Source organism: Harpegnathos saltator, unplaced genomic scaffold (assembly GCF_003227715.2).
Source record: "Harpegnathos saltator strain DR-91 unplaced genomic scaffold, Hsal_v8.6 scaffold171, whole genome shotgun sequence".
In the NCBI taxonomy this organism is placed as follows: Eukaryota; Metazoa; Arthropoda; class Insecta; order Hymenoptera; family Formicidae; genus Harpegnathos; species Harpegnathos saltator.
The window spans coordinates 547326-572893 of NW_020229952.1; the positions used below are offsets into that span (position 1 = coordinate 547326).

Sequence of the window (25568 nt, forward strand, 5' to 3'; positions counted from 1 at the left end):
GTTTCGTACTTTTGTTAACATCTTTTGTGTGTAGAAAATTTTGTGTTAAATTTTTTACACAGTCGTGTATTAATTTAACATATCGTTGTTGTGTTACTTAGACTTTCTTGTGTTAAATTAAGATTAACTATTTTCAAGCGTTAAAATAACACAATTTATATGTAAATGCATGAATTCTTGCTCTGACATATGTTATATGTTAAAGTCAACACCTAAGGTGTATTAATTTCCTCATTATAACAGTTATCATGTGTTATATTATATAAAGATTGGATTTTTAACACATAGATAATGTCAATCTAACATTTTCATTTCATCAAATCATAGATCATTATTTCTCCTAAATGTTGAAGTAACATTCATTGTACGTCAATTTAACACAAACTGTGATCTTCTTGACGGCATTCGAATGTTAAATTTTTGTGTTAATTTTTTACATATCATGCGTGTTACTTTTTAACATATTTGCTGTATGTTAAATTAATACATAAATGAGAGTGAATGATTTGAGACACATGAAATATGTTAAATTTAACACATCATTTCTTACAATGTATGTATAATTTTCCGCCACTACGTCTATCGCATCGATGAGTCTTTGAACATCGCGCAAAAAACTTTCGGTTCATCGATCGATCGATCGATCGGTCGTCCGATGCGACCGATTATCCGATCGATCGTCGCTTCGTCGCATCCACAATATCAATACGCAGCGAGAGAAACCGATTTTTGCGACTTGCATTGACACAATGGCCGGCGCCAAGAAAACTGGGAGGGACGACGACCGACGATCTCGAGTTCCAAAACGGAGAACAAACACAGCCCGCGATATCTGTAGCCAGCAGGTGGACTGCCTTTGACCCCGCGCGTTGTTGGGCAAACTTCAGAGCGTCGCATCACTAGCGTGGGAGATGCGCGGCGCGCCGTCCGTCGCGTCGCGTCGTGTCGCGGCGCGCGCGAGCGTACCGGCGCGCTTTCATTGACGCGCCGCGCACCGTTCTCCCGTGCAGTCTCGAGGTAGCTTCGCGACCGTTAAGCACGTAACCGCGTCGCTCCGTACTCGGGAGAGAGCGAGGATAGAGAGGCGAGAGGGGGAGAGAGAGAGAGAGAGAGAGAGAGAGAGAGAGAGAGAGAGAGAGAGAGAGAGAGAAAGAAAGAAAGAAGAAGAGAGCTCGCCGGCACCGTCGATCCTGCGAAGCAGCTCCGGAGCCGAACGCTGCTTTCCTCCGACGCCGTGTCACGTGCGGTCAGCTGCGGCCTTCCGCGTGCGGGGTGAGACCTCGGTGACTTCTTCGCCGCCGCGAAGGAGGGAATTGGCAGGCGAGCGAGTGAACGCCAGGGAGCGCCGGCATTTCCGGTAAGTCGGCTCGTTTACGGTAATTTGCTGAGTGGGTGAAAGCGAAGCGCGGAGGGTGAGTCGGATCGAAGGAGTATACAAGGTGTTGCTTAACGAGCGATGAGTGCGGTTGCATATCCTCCATCGAGATGAAATATTATCTTGGTCAACATTTATTTGGTCGCCATCTTTTCTGTCTCGTAGCTGTTGAAGTTGGCGATAGTTGAGACTCTCGGATAAAGTCGAGATGTCAAGCGTCAGCTTCAGCCCTGAGACGGGCGTAATTTGCCGGAGGATTTTTTCTCTCGGATTGTCACTGCCGGCTGAGGGATCGCTTGTCCGTTTGTATCAGTTAATCAGGGTTAGAATCGAAGTGCCCAGAGAAACGGAAGTTTTCGATTAAAGATTCTATTCACCCTCCGATGCCATTCACCCGCCCGTAAGTGTGCGCTTAAGTAGTAGCGCGGGAGTCAAACACCGGGGTCTCATGATCGTGACTTTCTTTGCATAAGCCTTTATCAGGAAGATTTTACTACACACTATTTACCGCATCCGGAGATTATAGTACAATGAAAATGAAAAGCCACGTGAATGCTCCGTACACTGACTCGTGGAAATCTCGTGCGACTACTTGAGTGCTAAAGAGCGTAGCCAATTAGCAACAGCGGCCAATGAGATTCTCTTTCGATCGGCTCGGCTTAACTGCGATTCAAAGAGACGGAGGTGGGCAGATGAAGAAAGATTCCGAGAACTTTGATGTTGCGGAATATATGCGAATGGTTTTCGAAAATATTTTACATACGACAACGGCAATGGAAACCGAAAATAGTCGCTTTAACCGTTTATCCTTAATTAATCGTCGCGTATTAACAAGTAACAGAAAGGAAAAGTCAAGTCGTGTTGTGATTTATTATGATAGACGACCGGGTAGAGATAAACGAGCGGCAATCACGCAGACGATTCCGCGCGCGTATCCACATTCGATTTTACTTTAACCTTTGAAAGCGCAACGACCTCGATTCTCCTGTTTTCGCGAAAGCGTGGGCGTAGGTTCGCAAAATTGGGGCGCTCTCGTTTAGAACCGGCCGAGGGCAGCCCATTGTCAGCGCGGATCCTGAGCTCTCGGGGCGGCGCACAGTGTTGCGAAACCTCCAAATAGTGGCCATAAATCATATTGTCGCTATAATATACTATAGTTGAATGAAAAGCATACTATATTGTAAATACTAGTATTTTATCACTAAAACAACATGTTTCTTTAATTTTATTATTTTATTTTTTACTTTTTTTATTTTAAAAAATTTTTGTTTTTTATTTTTCTTTTATTTTTTTGTTTTTTTTTTAGTTTTTATCTTCTGTTTTTTACTTTATATAACTATTAACTAAACAAAATATTTTATAAAACTATTCATTATCCGAAACTGCATTTGCTACAATTGGATTTGCAAGCAATTCAATAACTTCATTAGGGAAAGGATCGGCTTTTTTATTTGAAACTTTTTTTAAAAATGAAATGATGGGATCTGAAGAAAGAAGAAGTCTTTGAAATAAATCTTCATTCGTCGCAATTCTCGAGTTTTTTCTTGTATGATACTCTCTCATATCTCTACAGTCTTTATTTTTATTATTGTTTACTACATTATTTAATTAGAGCTTAAACATTATCATTAATTATTATATTTGTATTTAACATTAGCAAAATTAACTAGAATAAAGGATTTTGATAGAGGATATAAGAGGATTTTATGTTGAACAATATTACCTGCAGTAGAGCGTCTGACCGTAAGCGCACTGAATGTCGAACTCTGCTCATAAAATTTATCATATTTTTGTATGCGCTGGATATCCCTCTTTCTACCTTTGTATAAGGATTAATAGATATTTTATCTTTATTTTCACAAAGGTACAACATGGTGCGAATTGATGCAATTTTTATATATCACGATATAAGTGATTAACTGTATATAAAAAATGAGTCCTGTAAATCTCATTTTTATTGTATATACTTATAACTTTCTAATATGCTCTTTATTGGAAATAAAACTACACAGATGAAATATTAAACAGGGAACAGCATTTTCATGTTAAAAAATTGTTTCAACGCAAAATCAGTTATATCATTTGGGGGGTTATAACCCAGCTATTCTTTACTTCGCATCACGTGTACATTTGAATTCGCTTATCTTCGTGATACAATTGGATTTCATCAAAATGTTACTACAACTTATTAGTTTGGACCTTTTAGAAAATATATTGGAAATGGGAACCGAAAATTTCGCTTTTTATTTTTTCCTATTTCGGCTACGTTTAGCGATTTCTGCAACACTGTGCGGTGGGCCCGGGCGGTAGACTATCCTTGGGCGGGCGCAAATCGAGGTCGATAGTGTGCGTGATACATGTTATCGATGCACGCGATTTGTCCGGGCTCCGGCCGGTGCGACGTCGGGCCCCGAAGAGCCTCGTGAGAGATCACGTGCATAGCCGTTTTCTAATATCCGTTTCTACGGAGGCGACCCTAATGCGCGCGCGGCCTTTCTCCGGCTCGGAGACGATAAGAGTTCCCTCAGGTCTGAATCGCCCGGCATACTGCGAACGCGAACTGGAGCATTCTCGATAATCGAATCGCCGTCATTTAAGGCTGAACCGCGTGCATATTCCGTACGCGGAGAATCGCGATACACCAAAACTACGAACATTTCGCCCATGCATCTGGTTCACCTTTCGTGCCAAAGGAACGCTTTTCTCGAAACTTTCTCTCGCGACTGAGATACTTCGAAGGATAGATTTCCTATCGCTGTTAAATTCACTCGCGCGAACTTTGACCTGAAATAGCACACTTGATTGACGTCGATGGCCCGCTATTGTAGTTTAATTGCCGGTGGGCTGCTTCTCTCTCCGAGAGAAACCGAAAGTAGCCATTCGCATGTAATTCGGTCATTTGCTGATAAAATTGCGCTTCTCGAATCAAAATTTAGAATCTATTTATTTAATCTAATTTAATCTATTTAATCTATTTAATCTAATTTAGAATTTATTCTTAAGTCTATTTGAACTTCTAAATGAAGACCGGACGAAAACTCGATGACGAGATCGTTCTTTCTGTTGCCGTGTCTTCTGGTGGTGCGATCTTCCCAGTTGCCACTAATCGAGTTTTCTTCTAAGCTCGAGACAGAAAATTAGTTTTCACGAACTGAATTCTTTTTCTTTCCATGTATATCTCGAAATTCTCCACTGGAGAAATTAAATTCCATGGAATTCGCGGAGTTAATGTGGAAGCAAAATTTTGGCTCGAGCTAACTCGCCTTTCTACCCGACGTAATTGTGAAATAATGACGCAGCGTTAACGCGGATTAACGGAACCCGTTGATGATAATGTTGTTTGTTCGATGTTGATTTAGCCTCAACGCAAATTGAGTAACCGAACGGTGATTTAATCGGTATTTATTAGCCGGTATTTGCGGCTACAACAAACATATAAAAGAAAGAGAGGGAAAAAAGACGCATTGTCTGGTGTTTTTGCTGGAGAAACATCAGGATTAAAACGCCGCGGTTAAAAACTCGCCTCGAGCGCGCCTCGAATTGCTTTTATCCTTCGAAGCCCACGCGCGAACGCGTGCGCGATAGTTAGAAAACTCATCCGCGGTCCGCAGGTCATTCGTTTCACCCGTGCGACCGCGGCGAGTCCGCGCGATTCGTTGACCCCGTAATAACGAATGACCTTTCGGGGAAATGTCGCCACGGGTCAGTGGTAAAATTCAGCCGCGCGTATTATTAGCGCGTTCTCTCGCGGTATCGCTAATCATCATCGCACCGTCGCCTTTGTTTATCGCGATCGATCGCCCAGTATAACTCCGCAACTCTCTTGACCTTCAGCAGCCGCAACGGCCGGACATTTTATGCACGGGGTCGTCGCGTGGAAGCGACGTTTATTGCGCCGCATCCTCGACCCTTCCTCATTAGGGGATCGATCGGCGCGTGTGCGGCGATATTTATAAGCGCGTTTCTCAATGAAATCGAGAAAATATCGCGCCGCACGACCGGCCGGTGTGCGCCCACGTCTCTTTGAAACTTCATTTTTTTCTTCTTTTTTCCATGACGAACACCCAAACACAGCGATACTACGCTTCCTGTGCTTCAGCTTATGTCACTTTGCATTTTCTCGGAAGTAGCGTGGCAATCGCATCTCATCCGCATCTCCGGACTCCCATCGGTATCGCGATCGACCTCATACGTCGCGTCCCTCGTTGTGAGGAGGAAAAAAATTCTCGCCAAATCCTGCCGTCTCGTCGTCGCGTTTCCTCGTCGCGCAGGACAGCCTTGAAGGAGCGCCGGCCGGCGTCTCCCGAGGAGAGGACCCATTGTCTTCCTACGCTCGACTCGTCCTTCCTTCCGTCTCCTTCCTACTCCCCGGTTTTTTTTTCTTGTACTCACTGCATGGGATTGACCGCGGAAACAAAGAACATCGTATTCGCGATGTAAAGGAGAGAAAAGGGTGGCGTCGCCGATGAGGAGAGAAACGGATCCCGCGGATGAGCGAAATTGTCGATGCGTGTTTAACTCGGTAATAACATGTCTCGGTGGGACGTTGGTGGAGCGCCTCGGTAATGAGGAGCAGAATTTTTTTTTATAATCCGCCGCTTTCGCGATCTTGACGCGAATGAGTTTTTCCCTTCGGTTATTTATCGCGACTACAGCGGGTATCCTATCGCTCGCGACCGCGGACACGGCTTCCCTCTTCGACAGGCGAAGCCAGCCGGAAATTGGCGCTATGGGGGCAGTGAGTCATCGACCATTTCGTGTGGGGTGCGTCCGTTTATGGGGTGCGCGCCGGCCAAATTAATCAGCCCCTGGCGGTCGTTACCACTCCGTCATTCGAGACTCGAGCGATGATACTCGGATCGTAACGGAAGTTCAGTATTACGATTTCTACCGTGTCGATTAAACTCTCACGAGTCGAGTGCGCTTTCGTTCGGAGCAGACGAAACGTCGTCGAAACGACGCTGCGTCTTATCGGTGCGCTGAAACGAGACCGTACGAACGCACACTGCACGCCGACGACGAAGTATCGTTTCGCTTTTCCGACGGATTCGGTACGATACTTTCTACTTCGGCCGAGAATGCTCGCCTAAAAATACGACTCGCGACTCGCCACGACGAACGGAATCTCCCTTCATTCTCTGTCGCGTCGGCTCGCCATTCAGTGCGTCGGCGGATGCTTGGGCTATCGAGAAGTTTCTTAGACCTTCGTAGCGCTGCAGTTTCGCACGAAAAAATACGCGAACATTGTAAAATTTATGAAATTTGCGGCGCAAGATGTATCTCAAAATTTGACATCTGATAAAAACCAACGATGTGATAGTATCTGATAAAAACTAACGCGAAATGTCTTTACACGCTACGCCGTTGATCTTTCATCATTAAATCTTTTGCTGTTGAAGCGAGAACGATGACGTGACAAGAAGATGGCGAATGTCCATCGTGGGGGGGGGGGGGTAAATTAACTGTGTTGAATTTCGATTCACAAACATTCGATCATCTTTCAACGAAAGTGTCGGCTTTCTCGTGTGAGAAACAGGAACTAACAAGTATCATAGACGGACTGTTTGCCGGCGATATTATCGCCTCAAAGGTACACAGCGATAAACAAACAAAATCAGGCCGAAAAATGCACAGATATATACGGGCGTGTAGCTTGAAAGTTACAGCGCGATCACGGAGGGTTAAAGCTTTTGCTCCGCCGCTCGGCGGTGTGCGGGATCGGCGAATTCGAATTCGCGCAGGCGACATTTATACGAGACCGCGGCGCGCGTAGTCGGCGGAGCGAAACGAGCGGACGAAAAGAGCGCACGGTGAGAGAAAACGAGAGAGGGGAAGGAGCGCGAACGAAGGAACGAGCGGCGGAGGACGAGGAGGAAAAGGAAGGAGCCGAGCTAGCGACAGCCATGCCGAGAGTGACTAAACAGGGAGGGATCACGATGGTCGATGACGCCGGCTGCGGCTGCGGCTGCGGCCGCGGTTGCGGCTCGTGGGAGCGTCGCTTTAACCATCGTTACTCCTTCGTTGCACACTACGAGCACTGTTGCACCAAGCTGCAGCGTGCGGCTCCAGAGCGCGTTGGAAGTCGCGTTTCTCTCGCTCGTAGACTCACGAGCGAGGCTCGAAGCCTCCCTCGCGGGGAATTTCCAGCGGGAAAATCGCGTGGGGAAATTTCTAGTCGCCGAGTTGTTGAATATCGGGAAATTCGGCCATCTCGGCGAATATCGCTTGGCAAACGACGGGGATTTCATTACGAGCGAGAGCCACGGACGTGCAAACGAGACACGTCGTTACGCAGCGCGTAACCACGCTCGCATATCGAAGGAGACGCGAACTTTTTTTCAACAGCGTGGCAACATTCGCACAGTCTCCGTTTCCTAGGTGAGATTGAAGGAAATGAAAGAGCCGGGCGCGAAGGCAGAACCGTGGCTGCCGGAAGAAACGTGAATTTCTTCGTCCGATAATTTCATTCTGATGTAAATTGCACGCCGCGAGCTCGCGCTCGAGCTCGTCCTGCTTTTCTCTAATTATACGCCGTTGCGCCGTTTCGCGATTTTTACTCGCGCAACTCTTCCCTTATCTCGATCGAACCGCGCGCGCATTTTATCACTCTGTACGTTTCGACACGGCGTGCGCGCGCGCACGCGTTTTTTCATGAGTACAATCCGCGCCTGGAGATTCGAGTAAATTTTCATCCAATTGTTCCATTACGAATATTGCTCACTATACAATAATTCGGTGATTCAGATAAGCGTTATTTCTGTCGCACGAAATGGGATACTCGATCTTGCGGCTCGACTCGCAGGCACGGTACAATCAGCTCGACTTTAGCTCGTTGCGGTTTCGGCGTGTCTCGTGGTCCTTGTGCGTGCCGCGTTTGTATTTACCGTCAGTTTTATGCGAGATTTGACCGTGTAGGCACTAGTTAGGGTAAAGAGACGACGAACGGGGCGGGAGGAGAGGCGGAGGAGTGACTCGCGGTGGACCAAGGTGATCCAGTGCGAAAGCAAGAGGCTCACGCGCGCAGAGTGAGGAGAGATTGGCAGGAAAACGGGGGGAGAAAGAGAGAGAGAGAGAGAGAGAGAGAGAGAGAAAGAGAGAAATGAAGGAACCGGTGTGTCGGTGCAAGGAACCAAGGATCACGGACGAATGATTGAGGCTCCACGTCATAAAACGAAGCGGATCATTGTTTGGCGGCGCATCGCGAAAGTCGTGGCGCTTGGACGAGGGAAAAATGGTCTTTCTTCTGTTTGTGCTTTCTCGCCGTGAATAGCGACGATTGATAATGATAAACGAGGAGACGGCAGGAGAAGCTCACTTCGCACGGCGCTTAGAGCGGGCTTTCCACGTGCATTTTCGTCGGCGGCGGTAACGGCAGCGTCGATTTCTCGAAAGGCCTCTGGGCGTAAGTCCGTGACGGCCGGCCGTCGAAATGGGTGTATACCTGTGGGAATGTATGCACGGATCCTCTTCGGTTGTTCAGCCAACGGAACAGGGAGAAACTACCGGACACGTCGCGCATCTTGGGTAACCCGGCGTTATGTCGTAATACCCGCCCGCCGCCGCCGCCGCCGCCGCCGCCGTTGCCGTCGCGGCGAATGCAGTCGAATGTGTACAAGGTGTATCGGGAACAATGTTTCAGGTCTAGCCGTAGGCTCGTCTCTCCGTGAGATCGGCGTGGGCGTGCAAAACAGGTATCGCGAAATCGAAGGCTGTTGACGATGACGACGACGACGACGAAAAAGCGGCTCGCTCGCGGACCGGTCGCGATCGCGCGTGAACAGGATCGGGCGATGAGTTATTCCGAAAGCGAAGTGTATAAATTCGGCTTTTAAAAGTCGCGGACTTTCAAGGAGACGCGACTGCAAGCTCCGGTGTAATCAGTCAATCTTGGCGAAATTCACGAAATTCAGAAAGAAAAGACCGAAGAACGCGCTTTGACTGAGGCGACAGAATTTCCGATTCTCAGAGTGGAATTCGGCTCATAAGACGGCTCACAAGTCGGTCCGGCGGAAATCTTCGATCCTTTGGTTGGAAAATAATTTAGAGTTACGACTCTGTTTCACACGTCAGGTAGATTGATAAATTTATTTAAGCACTTTTTCACGCGAATAAGCTCGTAAAGCATTCACCTCTGACGAAGATGGAGTGCAGGAGATAAAGTCGCCGATAAGAAGTGTCGAGTTTTCGTGTTAACGAAGAAACAGATAGCACTGGTCGCGTATCATTAATCATATTTCATAATTCGCGTGGACTTGCGGAGCGACTCGGCAGGGTACTCGGAGCGTCGCTGCGACCCGCCAGCGGCTGTTTCGCGCGATCGAAAAGTCCGCGAAAGATGCCCTCGGTCACGTTTTCGGTATTTATCGCGCGCTAACAGTAAAGAATCGACCGCTGTCCTCCCTCCCGCGCGCCGGCGGTGCTTTTAACGATATTTCGTGATCGCCGCGTTCGCAAATTTTATAGCCACTATATCTCCCGCGATCCGTTATAAGAGCCGGCAGAGCGCGTGCGCGCGCGAGCGCGAGAGAAGCGGCCGATAAAGTTATGAAATGTTATTCGTGCAAGCGGACCGCACGGGATTATCTTCATTATTATCTTCTCATTATGTTACGCAACGCGTGCCGCCCGCTAACAGACACATTACGCGCAATTATTCGCCGGGGATTACGGTGAGGCGCGTATTGGGCGTTCGCGCTCGCGCACGCTCGAGGTCGCGAGAGGACTGAACCTCGCGCTTGCTCTCGCGATTTCAGGAGTCGCGGAGGTCATCGTGTCGCAATGCCCGAGCAAGAATTTCAAAACACTGTCGTCCAGACAGGATTCAGATAATTCTCGACAAAGCCCGGTCGGCTCGTGCTCGTCCGACTCACGTTCGCGAGCTCCGGCCACGGCGGGGTGTCCCCGAGCTCGCGAACCCGTGTCAGTAGTCCCAGGCCACCTTCGGCGACTTTACGGCCTCGCCGCTGTCGTCGTCTGCACTCGGGATGCTCCAGCCGGCAGGACGACACGGGGACAGGGCAACGGGAATCTCGACGCGAGCAAAGACCGCCGGCTCGTTGCGCGCCGCAGGTTGCATAACGGTCCGCGCAGCATCCGATGCCGGCGAGGGAGAAAAAGGGACACACACGCGCACATGCACGCGCGCTCGTACGCGGAACCAATACGTGCATACAGGGTGTCCCGCTCGTTCCCGTCGTGCCGATTGCCGTCCGTGACGGGGGCTTCTCGCGACGAAAATATCGAGAGTGCTCGTTCTCATCCGTTTTTCTTCCGCAGTTCTTCCCATTGACGCCTCGCGGTGACGGATTTTCGTCACCGATTTGCCGGAGACGTCGGGCATTAACGACCGGCCCGGTGCGAACGGGACACCCTGTATGCGTACCGTTGAGTTCGCCGATACTGATCGATCGCGCGGACGAGCGAGAGACCCGCGGCGTTCTGCGACATCGTACGCTCAATGGCGGATGTCGGCGAGCCGAAATCCTGCCGCGATTTGCTCGCGCTCCAACTAAATTGCCGTGTATATACGCGGTACTACGTCGCGCAATTTGCGCGGGTATCGCCAAGACGCGTGCGAAATTACCGAGTTACACGCATACACGCGCACGCAGATGTGGCGGCTCTCACACGTATATACAAGCGCACCGCAATGATGCGTCGTCGAGGACTCGCTTACCTTGATGGGTTCGAAATCGCTCTCGTGCGTGCATTAATTTAACGGAGATTGCGGCACGATCACGAATCGTCGAGCGTGAATTGCCGAGCTACTTGTTTAATTGATGATACACGTTCTCACGTGCCGCTCAGTTTGGCGCGAATTCGCGATTTTCCTGGTCATTCGACTGCTCGCAAGCGAGGCGAGCTCGCGCTCGTTAATACGGCTGTTCGCTCGAGTCCAGGCGACTTGATTACGTGTCTCCGTGGAATAGCCTGATAAATTCATTATAATCCACGGGCCCAGCCGACCGGAACCTCGCGACAGTTCGTTAACGTGGGAAACGGTGACTTGTGAGCGTGACCAAACGCAGATTCACGGAGGATAACTTCTTCTTCTCTCGCGGAAGATTTATCGCCCATTACAAGTCTACCTCTTTTGTTTGCCGGATTGTGCAGCCGCTAATATTGTTATAATGATACATAATAGCGCGCACAATTAAATCTGTCATCTAGATAACTGTGTAGTTTCTCGTGGATCACAATTGGACGTACAAATACATTTCCAACGCACACCAACACGCTCATCGTTTGGCCGCGTTTTTACATCACGGCCAAACGACGCGGCGAAGCGCAAGCGCGCGCGGCCTCCAACGACGAGGATCGATTTTTCGCGAGCGAGGATTTGGGAGGTTGACGATCGTTAGGATGAATTCCATGAAGCCGAGATAGCCTTAGCTCGTCGGTAGTCGCTGGTCGATGGTCGAACGGTACCGCGGAGAGACGCACGGCGGACTTCTCTTTCTCTCTGCTCTCCTCTTCTCTCTCTCTCTCTCTCTCTCTCTTTCTCTCCCTCTCTTGCTTCCTCTCTTGTGTTACATTCTTTGAGCCTCCTTTAAGGCCTCGCGTCTGCTCTCTAAGGTGGGCTCTCTTCAAGGTCCGATTCGTCCGACCGCAAACGACTTCCTTCACGAAAGCAAGCGCGTCGCTTTTTCTTCCTGCGACCTCGCGCGAAGCGCGACCGACTCCAGCTGGGTCTCAACTTTCAATTAATCTCGCCTCGAGTACGTTGAACCACCGAGATGCGAAGATGCGATACATTGTGTGAGCTAATATTCGACGAGATTAACGACACCTTTGGGGAAGTAGACGCTGTCATTAGGCTCGCGCGCGCGCGATTTATTATCTCGCACGTCGCCGTTGAAACCGAAGGTTTCCCGCGCCGTTTCGCGTACTCGTTATATTACATGGCAAAGGTGATCGTTAATATATTTTTCTCACTCGCATGCGCGTATTTGTAGCGTATAGCCGCGGATACTCTCCGCGAGTGCGTGAGTGCCGCAATTGCGGAATCGCCGAGAGAGCGTGTGTTTTTAATACAGCTCGTGCAAGTTTTCTTGCGACTAATGACACTTCGAGAAGTGCCACTGCGAGAACGGGGCCCGTTAGACTCGGAGAAACGCGCGCGGCAGGAATTTCTGCCAGACATTAACTTTTCATTAACTTTTCATTCAACGCAATTAAATTCGTATCGTTCCGCAAATGAGTTTACCAAGGGGAAAAGAGAAAGGGAACACGCGTGCGTCGATTCGCGAGTAAAACTGCCGTGGCGCGGGACGGCGATCGTTACAAATCCACGTTGTCATCAGCGTCGTCGTCGTCGGCCATGTGTTGATAAATATCGGGCGTTTGTAAGAAAATATTGTAAAAACTATTCTCGCATCCGCGACACGTGTTCACGTCCGAAATTATCCGCATGATCGATCGCATTGCGAGCGTACGTCGGTAATCCTTGTTGCTGACATTCACGAAATGCCATAGTTCTCTCTCTCTCTCTCTCTCTTTTTTTTATAACGAAGCTCGTCTCGATAGAATTTATTGCGATGCGTGGAATTTTTTACCGTCAGATGTCATCGGTAACGTGTTTCGAAGATACGGAAAAATGCGAATATACGAAACAACAAAGTAAAAAGACAACGTTGCTCGAACTTTTCCGCCTTCGTCAAATTTTTCATTCAGATTTGGCACAGGAAGAGCATTCCTCTTAGGGAAGAAAGGCGCGTAATTTCGGAAGAGAATTTCATCTCGACACGGTGGATCCCGTCTTGTGAAAATTTTCGAAATTCCGGCTTTTCGAATCCATTCATAGACGACGATCTGATGAGTCGCACGCTTGCTCTAATTGCGGAGTAAAAGGATCTCGAATTAATCCCAGCAGGATTAGTCGGAATGAAAGCGACCGATCGAATCAAGGATCGAGCGAGATGAGTCGTGTCCTCGACGTGACGTCCCTGGTCTCTATCCTTGGATCAATCGAGTTGATGACTTAACGATCCACACTTCTTGCCGCGGTGTCCCGATAATTCACAATAGCACGCGCGTTCGTCGGATTATAAATATATTTTCAATTAGAAAGGACTGGGTCGCCAGGAATCAGATGTTCTTAACTACTTGGAGCGTACAAGAGATTGTAGCAAAATCGTGGCAGGCATCGCAGAAATGACCGAGCCAGAATCATGTGCGAATAATGGTAGAATAATGTGCGAATTTTTATATACGGAAAGATACGTGCTGCAATCGAATAAATGTTACTTGTTTCGAGTATTTCGTAAATTTATATACTCGCAATCGACGAAGTTTCGTCGGAATACATCCTGAAATCTAGCAAATTTAGTCTAGTGCTTCAATGGAAAAATTGAAAAAATAATTAAATTGAAGAAAACTTTACTTTTCCTGCAGGGATACACGTTTTGTGATATTCTTGAAGATGAATTCTTCTTTGAATACGCGATAATGAGCTTCCTTAAAATTCTCTTCTGAAATTTCTGATTTATTGTTAAGAAAATTTACTCAGTTAAAGACAGCCATTACACATAAAAGAGGATAAGGAACTGAGTAATTTTGTTGCGGTAGATTAATATTTCTCTCTTTTATGATAGAAGAATATTTAAACACACAAGGATGTAAAGACGAATCTCCGTCGAACTCCTCAAAGTCTCTCGAGTCATCCCGCCGTAGCGACGTAGTACTCTCGGTTTCTCCATCTTTCAGAGAAATTGACACGCACTGATAATGAAGATCGATGCATGGACGGGCGATGCGCCGAACATTTATCAATCAACACACCAGGCGCGCGTGATTCGCCTTTTCTAAATATCTATTTCTCGAACGGAGGATAATTTATTACGACTCGGCTTGCGTCGAGCATTTTTGCCGGAAGAAGAAGCGGCTGAATGAATGCACGGCGAGCGAGACGACGAGCAGGGCGCCCAGAGAAACGCCATTCGTCATTCGCGACTTCATCGCGCGCGGTTTTCCCGGGGGAGAATTACGGATGCATTTTCATGGCGCGCCGCGCTATTGTTCGCGCGTATCGTAAATCGAGGCCGTCCGTATTAAATCACGAGGATTTAGAAAAGAAAGGATGGAAAGTTACCGGCGGCTACGAGCGCGTAGATGCCTGCAACCGTGGCGAATCATGCGTTCGTCTCTCGCGGGCGCAATCGTCACGCAATGCGGCGCGAAGGAGATTGCACGTTGATGCGTCTCTCGTGCGGAGGAAAATGCGCGATGAAAAGTCCCGCAAGGCCAAGTTCGCACGTGAGATATGATTTCGCGCGCACGAGCGGGGAGGAGAGTCAAGAGCGATCACTCTCGGGCAGTCGTCCTCCTCTGCTCTTGCTCAGCGAGCCGCGACACTCCCTTTCGGGAGCGACATCCGCATGATGAATCGTAACAACAAACGACATAGCTGCGGCAACAAAAGTGATTGCGGAGTCGGTATCGACGGCTGCGCTCGCGACAGAGAGAGAGAGAGAGAGAGTGAGAGGGAGGGAAAATGCGCGAGAGGATTGCATCTTGGCGAGTGAGAGTAATCTCTCGGCTCTCCGCACGCCTCTCCCTTTTGTTCTCGACAGAACACGTCTCTCTTTCGTTGTTTCACGAGGAGATAGCCGGGTAAATCGAATCGCAGCGGAGCTTAATATCGAGGTCGTTCCGAGGAAGTTTCGGCAATTCGCGATTTCCGTCGGCGACGCGCCCGCGCAATTTCCGTCGTCTGTGGCGACGGCAGGAAGGCGGAAGTCTCTCCCTCGCACTCTCTTGTTCCTCTCTTTTTCTCGGTTGTTTCTCCGCCTCTCTTTTTCTCCCCCCGCGCGAAAAAGCGGACATTGACAAAATTCAATAGCGCCTATAATTAAAGCCGTCTGGCGCGGCGGCGCATAGGCGGGCTGATTCATAGGCGCGAGGCGAGAGGAAACTTGAACGGCACTAACGCCGCGGCGGCCGGGGCCGCTTACACTTTTCTCTTATGTAACGTAGACCGGAGTTTCTGCTCGGTCTAGCATGCACGCGGCACAGGCCGCTTCGGAGCAAAACGGACGAGGCATTGTCTCTCGCGCCGCGTCGCGCGCGTTCGGTAAACTTATCCTCTTTGTCTCGCCGGAATTCGGGCCGGTTCCCGAATTTCTTTCTCGGACGCACACAACACTCTGATAACTTCGGTAATGATCGTTAACCTTTCGCTCAGGACGCGCTGGTGGACGCGCGCGCGCGTTATTCTCCGGCGATTTGCCGGAGCATAAAATTGCGCGGGACGAAATGAAAATTGCACTCTCTCGGCGCAATTCTTTGCGCGCGAATTTTATCCCGTTAGCTTCCACCAGCGAGATTCTCCCGTTGGTGCTTGCTATTGCGCGATATGTACGGCGAATTTCACTTCACTGTGCGGAAGGGACTAATTTCATCGCGGAACATATCTGCGGCCAAATTCGATTGAATCGTGGAATGCTTCGTTGCCCGATTTGATCGTTTCCGCATAGTTAAATTCGTCAAGATCGAATTCGGCGGCGACGAAGAATCGCGGGAAGTGGGAAAAATCCGACGCTCTTTTACGCGGTCCGACCCAATTTCACGCAAATGTCAAGCGCGTGAAACGGAAGTTGCATTATGCTTAATTCGTGCAAGCGGAGGTAACGAGCTCCGCGGGACGCGCATCCCGCGTAGGAACGCGAAATTGCAGCGGAAAAGCGCCCCGGCACTTAACAGTCATCCGGGCGGCCCATTTCCCGATCATAAAAACGGCCAGCGTTATCTTCTCCTGACGTCATGCGGAAGATGGATGGACAATAAACACGCGTTAAATATACACGTCTATTTTACAATCGAGAGAGAGAGAGAGAGAGAGAGAGAGAGAGAGAGAGAGAGAGAGAGAGAGAGAGAGAGAGAGAGAGAGAGGGCGAGCGAGAGAAAGATCGCCTCACGATGTCACGGCCCTCGCGTTATTTTATTATTCACCACGTGTACTGTAGGTTGTTATTACTTTTTGTGCTGGCTCGAGAACGGCGCGCGCTCACGACGAAAGTGACATCATATTCCTTCGGCGAGCCAGTTCTCATTGACTCTAATACCGGTTTCCTTCGCCGGAGAACCTTCGCCGGTCCTGACACAATCGTCCGGGTTAGATTGTAACCTCAGGAACGGGTTCACAGAGACCAGACACACGTGCGCGCGACTGCTTTTCTCGCTTTATATTCTTCTGTCTCTTTCATCTCGGAGTCGTCGACGACGACGACGACAACGACGACGTGCTGTCTTTTTTCATGAAACTTGCTCGGAGGCACGCCACGGCGCGACGCGCTGCCGCGGTTTATAATTAGAGCCCGTAATTATGACGAATTAGTCTCGCAAACGTACACCGAGCCATTTCTCGCGCGCCGCGCGCGAGATACGTTTTGCGGCGCGCGCTCGAGATTGGTAGCTCGCAATATTCAGAATGAGGGAGGGAGAGAGAGAGAGAGAGAGAGAGAGAGAGAGAGAGAGAGAGAGAGAGAGAGAGAGAGAGAGAGAGAGAGAGAGAGAGAGAGAGAGAGAGAGAGAAGGAAAGGGAGAGACTCACCTGTATATAAACGCGCTCACTCACTCGATGTAGAACCTAATATTCCTCAATGTGGTAATCGAAGAGATACCGGCAAATCCTCCTGCCCCTCCTCCCCCCTCCGTCTCTTCGTCTACCTGTGCAGCTCTTCACGCTGCTGCTTCGCCTCTTCCTGCATATGTCTTCTTCTCCTCGCCAAGCGAAACGGTGGAAGAGCTCTCACCTTTCACCCCGAAGTAACTGTATAACGTGGAAAGTCAGGGAATGGACTATGTCGACAGAAGCGAAACAGCTGCGGCCGCTGTAGAATCTTACACGCATCGAGCGTCGCCGGCGACGGCGACAGCGACGGCGGCAGCGAGTGATAACGCCAGTAACGGCACCGTGTAATAAGCACGCGGCGCCCAGCTGGGATAAACACTTCCGCGCGCGCGTGAATCGCGCGATCGCGCAAATTAACAAGTGAATCGCGCGCGGACTCGGCGCGGACTCCAGTCTCGCCGTCGTCTCGCGCTCGGCCGTTGTCCCAGCGTGTCCGCCCAAGTAGCGCGGTATCTACTTACGAGCGATCAGCGCGTTGCCGCGTATTCTGCGGCGTGCGGAGCCGCGCGCGATCTTCAGTTCAGTTCAGTTCAGTTCAGTTCAGTTCAGTTCAATATATGGCTCCGGACTGCATTCAGCTTTGTCCATATGCCATTTTCCAGTAGTATGAAGGTAAAAGAAAAACAGGGACAACGCGTACGCAGTCCCCACGATGAAAAAATATGCGTAGTTACAGGAACCACGTCCAACCGCCACAACAGGCGAACAACTTGTTCCGCGCGCGATCTTGAATCTCCTCCTCCGGCTCGAGTGAACTCGCGAAAAGTGAACGTCCCCGAATGCAGTCGGACGATTTTCGCTCTTCTCACAAGTTCGCCCGGTGGAAAGGAAAATTGACGCGCGCGCGCGAGCGCGTTGCTCAAACGCGGGCTTCAGCCCGCGAATGGGAGAGGCGCGTTAGCGCTCGCCGTGCGCAATCTGCCAAAAATCGCAGCGCCCGGTTACTTTTCACCGTGCAATTAACGCGCCGACCCGTTTTGTCGGCGATACAGAAATAGGCGGTGAGAAAGAAATCGCGCACAGCACAATGGGGAAGACACACACGGCGTGTGAGAATCCCAATGAACTTGCCGGAGCAGAAACGCGACGGAGGGAACGTGATTAGCGTCGCGATCCCGTCAGCCATGCCGAACGATTCGCGGCTGATAAGCTGTTAATTGCACGACTATCTTCGATCGTTTCGCGCGCGGTTCGCCGCCGCGTCGATCGGCACGCGTTCGCCGATGCGCTCTTTCGGAAGAAATCCTACTTCGAAGGATCTTGTCGGCCGATGAAAGCCCGCCACGCCTACAAGCGCGCGTGGACTCTTCTTTGTTTTCAGCCGGACGAGCGAAACTGCCCGTTCACGTACACCGGCATTTCTCTCCGGTTGCTTCGTATGCGTGCACGAGATCGCGAAGGATCGACAAGATCCTCCACGAGGAAGCTCGGTGCGAAGATCGCGGCGTATCGTATATCCCGCTCGCGCGCGCGCGCAAGTATTATGTCGCGCGCGATCGGGACGCGAGAGCGTGGGTGCATCGCGGATAAACGCGCCAGGAAGAAGAAGAAGAAGAAGAAGAAGAAGAAGAAGAAGAAGAAGAAGAAGGGACCCCTCGATTATCGAAGTGAAAGTCACGGAATCGACGCGGTTGCGGCGCGCTCAGTCGCGCCGCGCTCGTCGCAGCGAGTGTCTCACGTGTCTCGTCGTGTCTCGCCCGTCCCCGGAGTACGCAGGTCTCGTAGTCGAGCTTCGAGCGCCGAAGCGGCGGAGGCAACAACGCCGTTCCCGCCTGGTTTCTCGATCGACACGCGAGTGTTTCTTTCTATCACGCGCGCGCGCGCGCGCGAAAATGAGCGGAACAGTGCGGCGCGGAACGGCGCGCATGTGATGCTCCTCTCGGATTAAAACGAACAGTCGGACGACTACCTGGCCCAGGATCGAACGTTACCAAGGAGGTGTGTGCGAAAAAGCGTAGCTGTACAATGAGGTTTGGAATATAATGAGGTTTCATCAAGGATACCGCTGAATTCACTCGAATCGAACAATCTCGCTCGCACTCGCGCGCGCGCACGTGAGAAACCATTCACTTTCCTTGAGCGCGCAAGATGCGCACTTGTGCTATTTACGAGACAATCGATCGTTCCTGAAGAACGTCGCTCGCCGCTCGATAATCCGTACACTTTTCGCCTAGCTCATCATCTTATGCCGCGCGGATGTACACAGTTACGTGGATATGCAAGTATGTGGGTCGCGTTTCTTCTCGAAACGCCGCCCGTCGCTGACAATGGCTTCAAACAGTTCCCCTTCCCTCCTGGTGACTCCGTCAGACGTCGTTCATCAGGGACGAAGAGATCCACGTTGCTCGCTCTCATGACTCCGAAGCGTTATGCCGGCAGTCGGATAGGCAAAGGGAACGCAACACCCGGTGCAAAACAGTTATCCCGCATTCCGGCCGTTAATTTCTCGCCCGCACAGTCCGGACGGCCGTTCGTAATGCATTCGAGACGACGACATTCGTCGCGCGAATCCATGACGATTCGAGGAGTCGGCCGGCTGTCTATCGCAGTTCTCGCCGATTTCATACGCGCGCGTTCAGCAGCCCAAGGAGAACAGAAAATCATGATGACATGAAAATGACGTCAAAATGACGAGACAAACTCATTTTTCCCTCCCCTGATTCGGTCATTTTCTCGTCATTTTGATGTTATGATTTTCTGTTCTGCTCGAGAGGGTCTCGCAGGATAACCCGGTCGATGCCTCGTCCGAAGTCTCGGCGGTAAATGTCCCGCGACGTTGGCCGGCCCCTCGCGAGATTGGAGCGAGGCTAATGACGCGCGCGCGAATAACGTTTCGGACGAGGTTCGAGCGTTCGCGTCTTCTCGCGAGGTGTCGTCTTTATAACGGGGCGGGTACGGCCATTGAACGCGATCCGTTTCACCGAAAGTTACGCGATATTAGCCGAGTGAGGTAACCCGTTGGAGCGTTAAAGGCTGTTAAAAGCTTCCCGTTAGGCCGCGCGGCCGCTTGAAACGCGCGCCGAGCGAGATCGATCGGAAGAGAGCCGCTCGAATGTGAGATTAATAATTCGTGCCGACGATCGTTCTCGCGCACACACGTCGGCCGTTCCTGTCTGTCGCGCTTCTTCCCCCTAAAGACGCCACGATGTCTCGCGCGATCGATGCTCCACGTCGCGGCCTAACGCCCGTGTATAATCGCGGCGCACCTGATAAAACACAGCAGCGCGAGAGCGCGAACGCGAGAGAATGAACAAAGTCCTATAAAGCTCGACACAGGCCGGCTGGACCGAGTTATGAGCGTAACAAGCCGCCGCTCGCGCGCGGATTTCATTCCCTCGTGAAAGGCTTAACCTCGGGCTCTCTTGTACGCGCGATAACGGAAATATTACTCGGGCTCGCTATTACTGCGATACAGCCAGCCAGCCGCGGCCAGTCGAGTTCGAGGCGCGCGGATCGGGATCGAGATCGGAAGGAGCCGAAAGGTCAGAGGCTGTTCGCTCTCGAGACGAATTATCTCTCCGCAGACAACCATCATTTTGTCTTTCTTTTCTCTTGCCGTTTTTTTCTTTTTTTCCCTCTTTTTTTCCGCCTCTCTGTCTCTCTCTCTCTCTCTCTCTCTCTCTCTCTCTCTCTCTCTCTCTCTCTCTCTCTCTCTCTCAGCGCGGGGCGCGATGCGCTCTCCGCGAGCCCTCGAATTCTCCCGCGACTTGTTCTTCAGGCCGCCGCGGCGGCCGTTCGGCTAGTTGAGTCGATCGGCGGCGAATCCGGTTTTGACTTTGCGGAACCGCCGCGCCGCGCCGGCCGTGTCGTCGCCGTGTCTTCGGCGCGATGTGCGATGCGCGGCAAATATTAATGTACGCGTACGGCTGTGCCGTGTCGTGTCGCGTTCGATCTCCTCCTCCTCGCTCGCGGCGGAGAGCACGCGAATCGATACACGCGCGCGCGTGTGCCCGTTCTCCACCTCCTGTCCTGTCCAGCCGGCCGCCTGGCTGGCTTCGCTCTGCCATGCGTGAAGGCTCTGACGGTTTACGGTACTGTCGTGTCGCGATGGGGGCATTACGGCTGTGTATTACGTGCTCTTAGTGTGGCCGGCCGCTCTATTGTGCATCCCGATCGTTACATTGCACAGTGTGCATTCCGCACGTCCCTTCGAATTACTCCGAACTACATTATCTCGGCTCGTGATAAAATATCGGTGCGATGATAATTATGCGCGTCTGCACTCGGCGGGACGAAGGGATAGGACTCGCGGCTGGTCCGGCGGAGCAGCTGACCGAACGCTCGTCGTTAGATAACCACGACGGCGAGAAGGCAACGTGAAAGGTCTCTGGTTCATGGCGTGGCGACTGGTATATCTCGCTGCATGTATCGTTTCGTAGCGCGAGACCGGCGCGAGTCGGTTCTGGTTGCCAGGCAGATAGGGACGAGACGTGGCGAGGGACTGGTTACTATCCTGGAGAGACAGGAGAGAGAGAGAGAGAGAAAGAGAAAGAGAGAGAGAGAGAGAGAGAGACGCTCCGTCGTTTCCTCGTTGCCTAACCACCGCGATTGCGGTCGCGATACGCGAGAGCGATCAATTTGGAGAATCTTGGAAAATAAGCGGGCCGTTGAAGAGGTTTTGATTGTGCTCCTTCGCTGCGCTAGCGAGGTGGGGAGAACCGCTCCGTCGCGCGGTGGCGCGTTATCCTCGGACGAAGGAGATCAGGAACGTGATTGGGGAAGCATTATATAAATGCTCAAATAGCCGAGCTTGCTCTCGACATGTACGGCACGTCCACGCACGTGACTCCGCGAGATACGGTGCGAGGACCATGAACAGCTAAATGACTCACGTGCAACATTGGAAATTACGGCACTGACATTGCCGATCTAACTTACGGCGTCCTGGAGTCTCCCCCGGGCGCCGTACGGCAAGGATCACCACTCGTGATTCATCGGCGGCTCGATCGAGCTGATTGGAAAACTCTGGGAGATCCGAGATTAGGGTGTTCTAGGTTGATTTTCCACAACTGGCCAATACCTGTAATACCTGCGAAAGAAGGAAAGGAGAGAGCTGTTGAATCTGGTCGATCTGTAGATTCCGTCACCAAGCCAGGAGGTGCACTCCTCTGGCCCTCTCGAGTGGCCGAGGTAGCCGAGAGACACCTGCTTTTTATCTGATTTCGTGGCGCGCCGATATATACCGGCTGTGGCCGGCCAGTGCTCTCCGTGTCGGGAGAGCCGAGTTCGATTATTCGAAAAACTGGGCTCCATTTACGGCGCGGTGGGTCGTGCAGGTCGCGACTGACTGGCTCACAATACATTCGATCCCGCCGCGGCGTGGATACGTGGATCCGGACGGCGGCGGCTTTTTTCCCCGCGAGTAAACGAGTTCCTCGTCGAACCGGAAAAGAGTCGGCGCGCTGATCCGCCGGTGCCGCGGCTGTGACGGAAAACGGCCGGAGAACGGCCGTTCGCCGGTCCGGAGATAAATCGCCGCCACCGCCGCCGCTGCCGTCTTGTACACGTGCATGTTGCGAAACAATATTTAAAGTATGCGCCGACGTGTACGCGCGTCAGCGTTTGCGCAAACAGCTGCAGCTTTGAGCGGCAAAATTGAGGAATTCGCACGGGTTGCTGACATGGCGACTGTCGATTGTTCGCATTGGATCGTTTGCATCATCAGGAGAATTGAAAAAAAAAACATGCCCGTCATTAGTCCCTCGCTTTCCTTTTTTAAATCGACTTCAAGTGCGACAAAACAAAGAAACGGATAAAAGTGGCGATCGTTATCGCCTGCGATCCATCATCGTGCGAGAAATCATGATTTGCGAAACTCGTGACAGCGACCGAATGAGCGGATATAACGGGCGACGTGTCTGTTTCTGATGCAAATGAGTTAATTACAGAGTCCTCGCTGGGACTTTATAGTTGTCCCCATTTTTCCAAGCTCACTCGATTGCGCGATCAATCTCCCGACTTGGATTCGCTAACCGCGCTTTCCGTTTCAGAGCGACCGATTCTCGAGGAAGGAAACCCCTAGAGTGATCAGTCCACAGCGCTAGCGCCATGGCGAGACAACAGACCGTGGACCGGAACATCCCCCATTTGAGGGACATCTTCGGATTCGGCAGCAAGTGGGACAACACGCGCGGCCAAGCGGAGGAGAAGGCACCCGGGCACGACAGCGCCGTGTCGATGGGCTCCACGTCGGGCGAAGAGGAGAGCCCGAAGAACAGCAAGAAGAAGAAGTCGCGCCGCCGTGACAACAGCAAGACCCTGACGGAGAGCGACGTGAAGCACCTGGAGCGGCACTTGTCGATGAAGAAGACCATACGCAAAAAGATCATGCGCGATCTGCAGCAGGCTTTCGTCGAGGACCCGAACGAGTTTCGCGTGGACGACATCCCGCCGGAGCAGCTCAAGGCGGAGATCAATATCCAGAGCCTGAGCTTCGGCACGCCGTCCCAGAAGCAGGGACGCACGCGTGGCAACGCCGAGAGTACCTTCCTCGACATGCTGCGCGGCGGCGGTGAGAAATTGTCCTTCTTATTTCCGTGTCGAGTTATTGCATCGCAAGATCGTCGGATCGTACGCGACGCCGATGACGTGTGTAATTTCCTTTCGATATCGCGACCTTGAAAGAGCCCCCACGTCCACCCGTGTTTCAGGTCTGGAGAAGAGCGGGACGGACGGTGACAGAGATTCGGGACATGGCGGGTCGCCGACCAGAGAGGCGCCCAGCGCCCAAGACACGGACGATGAGTCCAGCTACGCGTACGAGGCGCCGACCGCGACGCCCACGAAGAAGAGCGGCAATTTCTGGAGACGCTTTACCATGAAGAGTCGCAATAAGCGGTAAACGCGTCGGCACGCGCCGTACGCGTTTCCGATAAATCGCCGAGAAGGAGCCAGAGCGCGAAGAGAGTACCGAACACTTAATTCTCCGTCTCTTTTAATAATTTTTACCAACGTAGTTAACGAAGCAGAGCTTGCAACTGTGATATACATAAAAACCAATTCATCTCCGTCTCCTCCCAGCCCCTGCCCCCGCCCTTGTTCTCCTCACTAATGAGAAGATTTCCGCGTGGAATTTTAAGAGGTTCCCGAAGAACAAATATTCTCTCTCTCTCTCTCTCTCTCTCTCTCTCTCTGTCTCTCGCATGAATAATCTGATGACGATGACGACGACGACGACGACGATAACGACAATGACGACGATGACGATCGAGGACCAACGGAGAAACCGTAAAAGTCCGCCGCCGTCGCGGCGAGACCAGATGTACAAATTTCGGATTTAAGCACGTAAGATTTTATATACGATGCGATCTCAAAAGTATACAATCATTCGGACGGACCAGCGTTTTTATCGCGAGCTATTTTATGACATATCGCGAGACGACTCGACTATTGAGCAGCTCGGAAAACGAACAATAACGAATAATGCGAATAAGGTAATCTTCCTTATAATCGTAAAATAAGTTTCTCAAACAAGGAAACATATAGCGTAGAAAAAGTGCGATTAGGACGAGACGATCGGTTAAGTTTAGACGCGCACTTGTTTCGAAGTCGTCGGGATAATCTGTCTCGACGTATCAAAAAAAGGGGGAACTTCTTAAAACTCTCCGACACGAGACGTAACGACCGATGTGTAGCATCACACCCGCTTTCTGACATTTGTACTTAAAGGGAAGTAAGATTTTAAGCAAACGGACAAAAGAAGGGAGTAAAAGAAACGAAGGCAGCGTCGAACGCCGTGCATAGTATATAGTTTAAGATTAGTTAGTTTAATTTCTCTTTAACGTGTTTAACATAAGAAGGAACGTGCGGCTGCAGTTATTATTATGAGTGATCTGTAATAAGCGTAAGGGATGCGCGCACGTACGCGCGTATCCGGTCACATAGTATTAGCTAGTCAACAACGCTAAGACGTACATGAAAAGAGAAAAGAAAAGGAAACAAGAGATAGAACCGAGAGAGATCCGGTTGATTTTTTTACCATCATCAGACGCGACGGATTTGATATACCGCTTCTTTTCTAACGAACTCGAAAGTGAAATATTTTTTAGCTGTTTTTACCGTTTGGAAATTTACAGGTACTTAAGGTCACTCGAGAAACAAACACAACGTACACGTATACACACTTATACATACACACGTACGCATAGGATACCCATTGAATTCATGTCGTATATATACAAGTACGACGCGCATTTTCTCGCTATTCGCTGCATTGTATAAGCTATAATTGGTGTTTTTACCGAAATCCTGTTGTTCCTATCGTTTTACGAGATATATCTCGCTATTACCATAAATATCGTTCATAACGTCGATGGCGATCCACCACACGTTTTCATCTAACCGCTGTGTACTTTCCCTCTCTACTCTATATGATAATAATAATAATATTAATCATAATAGCGATTATTATTATCGTTACTTTTAATATTAACTGCAATGTTATATTAGCTTTAAATGTGTATCATACTCGAGATCCACCTCATGTAAGAACAGCAATATACTCAAATAAAAGTCTCATTCGAACTTCACTCTTGTTTTGTTCTCCGCATTCGTCGCATTCAC

At 50.5% G+C, this 25568-nt stretch overlaps 1 protein-coding gene across 3 annotated transcripts; it reads left to right on the top strand.

Moving 5' to 3' along the window:
• The first annotated feature begins 971 nt into the window (after positions 1 to 971).
• Positions 972 to 25529, top strand: LOC105191412 (uncharacterized). Of its 3 annotated transcripts, none has more exons than XM_011154789.3 (3): positions 972 to 1357; positions 22997 to 23517; positions 23657 to 25529. In XM_011154789.3, exons 2-3 carry the CDS (start codon positions 23055 to 23057, stop codon positions 23845 to 23847), a joined length of 654 nt encoding a protein of 217 aa, XP_011153091.1. In that variant the 5' UTR covers positions 972 to 1357; positions 22997 to 23054; the 3' UTR covers positions 23848 to 25529. The 3 variants fall into 3 exon arrangements, with proteins under 3 accessions (XP_011153091.1, XP_011153092.1, XP_011153094.1); XM_011154790.3 differs by lacking the exon at positions 972 to 1357 and adding an exon at positions 18586 to 18944; XM_011154792.3 differs by lacking the exon at positions 972 to 1357 and adding an exon at positions 21305 to 21329.
• The last annotated feature ends 39 nt before the right edge of the window (positions 25530 to 25568 follow it).

Excerpts from the sequence above, each read along its gene's own strand:
- LOC105191412 (XM_011154789.3), top strand. The coding sequence starts at position 23,055 with ATGGCGAGACAACAGACCGTGGACCGGAACATCCCCCATTTGAGGGAC. Across the intron at positions 23,518-23,656 it reads CGACATGCTGCGCGGCGGCG|GTCTGGAGAAGAGCGGGACG; the intron begins GTGAGAAATTGT and ends CCCGTGTTTCAG.